The sequence below is a fragment of the Arvicanthis niloticus genome, chromosome 6 (assembly GCF_011762505.2).
Source record: "Arvicanthis niloticus isolate mArvNil1 chromosome 6, mArvNil1.pat.X, whole genome shotgun sequence".
NCBI lineage: Eukaryota > Metazoa > Chordata > Mammalia > Rodentia > Muridae > Arvicanthis > Arvicanthis niloticus.
The window spans coordinates 21,276,493-21,283,469 of NC_047663.1; the positions used below are offsets into that span (position 1 = coordinate 21,276,493).

General features: G+C 50.5%; 1 protein-coding gene across 1 annotated transcript; it reads right to left on the minus strand.

Moving 5' to 3' along the window:
• Positions 1-1,038: 1,038 nt before the first annotated feature.
• Positions 1,039-6,965, minus strand: LOC117710126 (tubulin gamma-1 chain). The gene is made up of 11 exons (XM_034504741.2): positions 6,775-6,965; positions 6,366-6,478; positions 5,981-6,148; positions 4,382-4,450; positions 3,653-3,732; positions 3,150-3,276; positions 2,872-2,958; positions 2,616-2,765; positions 2,057-2,209; positions 1,817-1,978; positions 1,039-1,428 (listed from the first exon to the last, which is right to left on the minus strand). Exons 1-11 carry the CDS (start codon positions 6,821-6,823, stop codon positions 1,231-1,233), a joined length of 1,356 nt encoding a protein of 451 aa, XP_034360632.1. The 5' UTR covers positions 6,824-6,965; the 3' UTR covers positions 1,039-1,230.
• Between the last annotated feature and the right edge of the window lie 12 nt (positions 6,966-6,977).

A 6,977-nucleotide genomic window follows, 5' to 3' on the forward strand; every position in this document is an offset into this window, starting at 1 on the left:
GCTGGGACTGAAGGCGCACACTACTGCCCAGCAGGACTCTTAAGAGCCACAAATTCACTCTTTGTTATCTCCCCCCACTGGCCCTTTAAAGAACAGAAAATTTTAAAATGGTGGAAGATGCTGGTGTGACAGCTCAGAGGATAAATACTGGGCACTCCAGAGGACTAGGGTTCTGTTCCCGGCACCAACATGGGCAGTTCACAACCCACAACTGTTTGTAACTCTAGTTCCATGGGACCTGGCACCCTCTTCTGGCTTCTACCAGTACTACATGTACATGGTACACACATACATGCAGCTAAAACATCCATACATCAAAAATAAATTAAAAAAAAAAAAAAATGGGGTGGTGAGGTGACTTGGCTTGCCCTTGAGTCTGACAACTTAAGTTCCATTCCCTGGACCCACATGGTGGGAGAGAAACTTCTCCCAAGTTATTTTCTGACTTCCACACATACCCCAAGGCTCATACATACTCAAAATTACATCTGAAAGAATTAAAAAGTAATAAAAAACTTTACATAAATGAAGATCCTTTGAGAACAGAAATGGAACCAGTTTTGACTCTGCTTGGTCTGGGCATTAGATATGGTCTCCTGATGTTCCCTAGACTTCAGTCAAGGCTCTCTGGGACTGGCTCTTCATCATGGGGCCAGAAGCTGGAAGGCACACAGGCTGATTTACTGGTTAAGGGGCTAGAGGTAGGTAGTATGGTGGCCCCAGGCGTGTCATTGCAAACAGGCACTCCAGTGTGGAAATGTGCAAAGAGGAGCATTCATCTGATACAGCGTGGAGGAACTGAGACCAGAGGAGGTTGGACAGAGAAAAAGATCTTATCTGTGGTCCCTTTTATTCTGGAAAGGACTTCCAGCAGGGTCAAGAGCCATCTGCGTCCTCTGCTATTAGGCCAAAGGCACAGCTAGAGGCAGCTTTCTGCCCGGAGTTGAAGATGTAGGAAGAGCAGAAGGAAGCTGTCAGCGATGCAGAAACAGACACCTCCACCCCCTGCTCCTAAGTGTGAATTCAGAGACCGGTGAGTGACTTGACTTACATCCAGTGCTTTATTAAAGATAAATACTCTCAGAGAAGTAAACCCACCCTCAAGCCAACAGACAGTGCATGTGTATGTGAGTGATTTGTGAGGTCCCTGATCTGTGCTCTGAGGGGTGGTCAGGCAGGCAGGGCCTGGGCTAACCGGTAAGGCAGATGAGGGTCCCTGTCCTGGGCGACTCATTGCTCCTGGGTGCCCCAGGAGATGTAGTCTGGCCTCGTGGCCGCATGGTACTCGTCAATCAGCTGCTGTACAATCTCCCTGGAGGTGTCCATCTCGTCAAAATTATCCTTGAAGATGTCCTCCTTTCGGAACTGCTCCATGAAGGCCTCCCGTTTCCGCAGCTTGTCAAACTGGCGACAGGTCCGTTCAAAAAGCTTAGGGCACAGAGGTATCGAGGGTCACAATGAAATCAAGAAACAGTACAGCCCAGAGAGCCAGGGAACCAAGGCAGGGTTATTCTCCACAGGCAGAGGCTAGTAGTGGGTGTGTGTGTGTGTAAGGAGTGGAGATAGTCGGTAAAGTACAAGCTGCTTGTTCAGCTGGAGAGGAGAGCTTCAGAACGGCATCCAGTGCAGGACACAGAACTAGGGACAGACAGACAGGGCGGGGGTGGGGGTGGTGCTGACAACACTAGGGAGTGGAGCAGAGTGGCCAAAGACCAGAAGCTAGGGGTGTGGCTCAGAGCAGGGAGAACTACCTACTATTCCTGAAGCCCCTGGTTTGATTTCTGGTAACACAAAGACAATAGGAGACTGTGCTCACCGAAGAGATACTGGTGTGGTTGGCCATCATGAGCCCGCTGACCCGGTGGGCTGAGGGCAGGTAGGGAGACTTCCTTGACAGAGCCACCTGGATGCTGGCTGGGCCCCAGGGGATGAAGTTGGCCAATTTCCTTTCCCGGATCCTCTGCAGGCTCTTGTGGACCTGGGGTGGGCAGAGAGGTGGTGGTTGCTGCTTCTCCATCCTGTGAGTCCCAGGCTAGGGTGAAGGGGCCTCCCTTACCTGGGTGGGGTCCACCTCTCCCTGGATGATGTTGAGGATGGCGATGTAGCAGTGGTTGGTCTGACGATCCCGGCCTGTGGACACCATCACATTCTTGGGCTGTAGCAGGCGCCTCATGACATCCAGGACCGTTGTCTTCCTCACACTGGCCACCTGAGGGAACAGGGACCAGGTCAGCAGTCAGGGAGCAACCCAGAGATACATGGACAGAGGAGAAGAGTCAACTCTGTCCCCACTGGCTTGCAGGTGGCATGGTCTCAGGGGACTGTCTTTAGTCCAGGTCTGTGCTGAGTCTCTGACATGGGATTAGGATCATGGCTCTCAGCTCACCAATCCCATGCCCTTGAGCAATGGGCAGAAGCAGATCCCCATGGGCTCTGCTCCTGCAGGAGCCAAAGGTAGGAGGAGAAAGAAGAGACAGGGCCACAAGCTGGTGGCAGTGTCAGTCCCTGAGAACAGAACCTGGGGAGGTGGGTGGAGAAGAGCTGCAAAGAGTGGCTCCTGGAAGAGTATGGAAAAGGGAAAGGCCACAGTTCCAGGACACCGCGGGGGCTCTTACTGACTGGTCCGTGGTGAGGGGGGTATAGCCAGTCATGAGGAAGTGCAGCCGAGGGGTGGGAATGAGCGAGGCGATGAGGCCGATGAGGTCATTGTTCATGTATCCAGGGTAGCGCAGGGTGGTGGTGCTGGCTGACATGATGGTGGACACCTGGCAATGGAAGAGACTGCATTATGGGACTGGATGGAGGTGGAGCATGTCTCCTCTGATGATCCTCTCGCAGACAGTGGGCTTGCATTCCAGGAGGGGGACTCACCAGCTGGTTGATCTGGGAGAAAGATGGGTTTTGGATGTGCAGGCGGTCTGTGGCGATCAGGTTCAGGGCCGTGTTGTCCAGCACCACCTAGAAGGTTAGCAAGTCGTTGAAGATTTATGAAGACAAGAACATCGGGAGCTTGGCCTGAGTCTAGCCTTGAGCCTAATGGTCAGAAACACTCACTCCAAAGGGCCTTTCTCAGGCTTATGGCACAAGAGAGCTCAAAATGAAGATGAACAGATAGGGGATGGGAGCAGGGACAGGAATCCAGGCCTCACCACACAGTCGGCATTCTGGGTCAGCCTCTTTAACGTGAGGAGGGAGTTGTAGGGCTGGACCACCACGTCACTCATCTCGTCCTGGTTGGGGAACACGGAGTATGTCTGCACTAGTTTTTTGGGGTACCTGGTGGGGTTGGGAGAAGAGGCAGCAGATCAGAGATTTGGTGAACATCAACCTTCTGTGAACCGGAAAAACAGAGTGGGGCCATAAACAGCGGAACAGGAGGACACAGTTTTTGAAAGGATAAAATGCCAAAGGGCAAGGGAAGAGACACTAAAATCCTAGGTTCCAAACCTGGACACATCCCTTGGCCATTCAAAGCGGGGCCTGCATGCTGGGCTCTGAGCATTACTGGGTTTCTGCCTTACACCTTCAGTTTCCTCCCAGTCAAAGGGGAAGGGCTAGAGCACACAGGGAGCTACGTCTGCTGGGCCTCAAGTGCCTTAGAAAACAAAGAGAAAGGACCCATCTTCACCTAGTCCCGCAGACACAGGCTTACCGGTCATTTAGCCGTTCCAAGAGGTAGGAGCCCAAGCCAGAGCCTGTCCCCCCAGCAATCGAGTGACACAGTACAAATCCCTGCGTAAGAAAGGGGCTATAAGCACTTCGGTGTGACAGGATTTAGTTTTAAAAGCTCAAGCTTATTTTTATTTTACATGCCCGCCTGTCTGTATGTACATGCATACGTGCATACATGTGTGTGCCTGGTGCCTGTGGCGGTTGGAAGGGGACATCAGATCTCCTGGGACTGGAGTTATAGGTAACTGTGAACCACCATGGTGGTGGAAATTAAACCCAGATGCTCTACGAGAGCAGAAAGTGTTCTTAACCACACTAGCCATCTCTCTAGCCCCAAGATCCAACTAGACACATCCTACAATGTCTTGGACTCTTGTCTTCCCAAGTCCCCTCACTGCCTAGGAGACTCTGCCTTCTCTTCAGTAAGGTTCAGTGGCTTCTGTCCAACGCAAAGGATAAATGAGTCGGTCTTGTATCGAATAGGTAGCTTTTAAAAAGTTATCATTATTGCGTGTGCGTGTCATTACATACGTGCGGTCAGAGCACAGCTTTTTGGAGTGAGTTCTCTCTTTCTATCATGGGTCTTACGGATCAAACGCAGATCGTCAAGCTTCTACACAAGCACTGTTACTTTCTCAGCCTTCTCAGTGGCCCGTAACAGGGGACTTCTCCACATGTCCAGCTCCACTGACATTCCTGCGACACTCACCTCTAGGCTGTCACTGCCATCTGCCTCCCGGTCTATGATGTCAAAAATGTCCTCGTGGATTTTTTCTCCCTGGACAGACGTAGAGAAGGGTGAGGTGGGACAGAGCTCAGGACGGGAAATGACCTCAGAGTAGTCACCCATGATTGATACGTATAATATATATGTATATGCATACAAGCACTCTATATGTATGCCTGCATGACAGAAGGCAGCATCACTCAGAAGAGGGCATCGGATCCCATTATAGATGATAGGGAGCAACCATGTGGTTGCTGGGAATTGAACTCTAAACCTCTGTGTTCTTAACCGCTGAGCTATCTCTCCGGCCCTCCACCCTTGGTTCTTACATGCATCATAGCTGCCTTGCTTTACACTGAGAGGTACAACAGTGGTTACAAGCAAGTACTTTAGAACCCAACCATGACGATCTGTTCATATACAGTTTTGAATTCCTGGGGCCCCTGCAGGACCCTGTTTATGCTAGCAAGGGCTCTACATTTATCTATCTATCTATCTATCTATCTATTTATTTATTTATTTTTGAGACAGGGTTTCATGTAGCATCAAATTCTCTATTTAGCTGAGGATAACCTTGACATCCTGATTCTCCTGTGTCCACCTCCAGAATGTACCTCTCTGCCCAGTTTCATGAAATTTTAAGGACTAAAGCCAGGGTTTCATACTTACTAGGCCAGTATTCTCCCAGCTGAGCTACATGTCCAGCCATCTCTACCACTGCACTTCATGGTCACCTAGTCATGTGACTTCAGGTAAAACAGAGTTCCTCGCTCCTCTATTTAATATTCATGGGGCCAGATATTTTTAGAAATCGAAACACTTCAGGTACTAAAAAGTAGTTTTGTGTATACAAATATAAATTGCATATTAGCTGGGCAGTGGTGGTGTACACCTTTAATCTCAGCATTAGGGAGGCAGAGGCAGGCAGATCTCTGTGTGTTGGAGCCTTGTCTACACAGTGAGTTCCAGGACAGCCAGGGCTGCACAGAGAGACTGTCTCCAAATAAATAAATAAATAAATAAATATTCATATTTAACAAAAAGACTGCATCAAGGTTGGGAATATGATATACAGCTCAGCAGTCTAAGTTTGTCTAGTATGTGATGTTTAACACATTCCTAGAACCTGCAAAATAAACAATACTACAACCGTGGAGGTTGGAGGTGTGTTCTCAGACATGGTAATATTTCTACAGCAAGAGGTCTGAGTGATGACAATAAGTTGACTAGAAGTATCAACATAGCTTTCTCCATGGAGCTTTGGTTTTGCTAAGCAAAATTTGAAACATCTTTGGTTTCAGAGTTTTGTTTTGAGTCTGAAAAAGTAGATAAAATATCATAAACCCACAGTACCTACTTCTAAGGTTAGTCAGAGGTTTACAAAGCTAACATATAAAGTATTTAAATGGCCTGCGATGAAGCACTAGCTAGAACCGCTCCTTAGTGTTCCAGTTAGTTCCAGGAGCCATGGCTCTCTTGCTCAGCACTCAGAAGTCTCTGACCTCGTTTCATCTGTAGAAAATTCATACGGCCTGTGCCCACCCAAGGAGTTGAGAGCCCTGCAAGAGAACAGCAAATGACCTGGGAGAATCCGCTGGCCCAGTTGTTGCCAGCTCCTCCTCCATGCTCAGACAGGTAGATGTTCTCTGGGTTGTAGAGCTTGGCATAGGAGGAGTTGAGGATGGAATGGATCACCCGGGGCTCCAGGTCCAGCAGCACAGCCCGAGGGATGTAATGTTCATCATCTGCCTGTCAAAGGGAAGCCAGGATGAGCCCAGAGAGCTAGGATGGGTCAAGTCCTGTATCCTCCCAACTCTGGCTCCTGCAGGCCCCCTCCCTCAAGACTACCATTCTGTTCCCATCTGCCCAGTGAGTTTCCCAGCACCAGGCCGCTGCCAGTCCCTTCAGGTCCCCAGGGTCCTGGTCAAGTCACTGGGGGAGGGGGTGTGTGAGTGAGGGGAGGCACCTGGTAGAAAAAGACGTCCTTGCGGTCAGTGCCTTCGGTGGCGAACTCCTCTACGATGCCCTCGGGGCTGATGCCATGCTCAGCACACAGCTGTTTCCAGAACTCGAACCCAACTAAGAGAGGGTGGCGGGAGGAGAAGAAAAGGATACGTGGGTCTGGGTAGGTTCCAAATAGCCAGTGGGGGATTGAACGCCTGGGTCTAGGGATCTAGATTAGCCTTGGGATTCCCTAGTGTCCAGGCCAGCAACTGGACAGGGGGAAGGTCCACTGGCTTTGGGCACAGGATTGGGGATCGCCTTTGTGGGGGGGAGAACTAGGATTCTGAGGACAGACCGAATCTACGACCTTATTGCGAGGGCCTATAGCACCTAAGGAACCTGGCAGGCAAAGGGTCTGGAGGTTCGCTCACTCTGATTGCCGCACTGGCCCAACTGTAGGGTGATGATTTCTCTCGGCATCGCTCCTCAGACATCGGCGTTGCAGTCACTCCCGCCAGCAACGCCGCCGACCGCTAGCGCGCTCGACCGCAAGACGCAGGCGCTGGACAATGCGCTCCACCCCCTGATCTTTCTCCGCTCCAATGGGAGCTAAGCTCTGCAGATGGAATTTCCT

Coding starts and splice junctions, on each gene's coding strand:
- LOC117710126 (XM_034504741.2), bottom strand. CDS start 6,823: ATGCCGAGAGAAATCATCACCCTACAGTTGGGCCAGTGCGGCAATCAG. Junction 3,277..3,652: donor TTGGAACGGCTAAATGACCG/GTAAGCCTGTGT, acceptor CAACCCCACCAG/GTACCCCAAAAAACTAGTGC. Junction 2,766..2,871: donor TCTCCCAGATCAACCAGCTG/GTGAGTCCCCCT, acceptor TTCCATTGCCAG/GTGTCCACCATCATGTCAGC.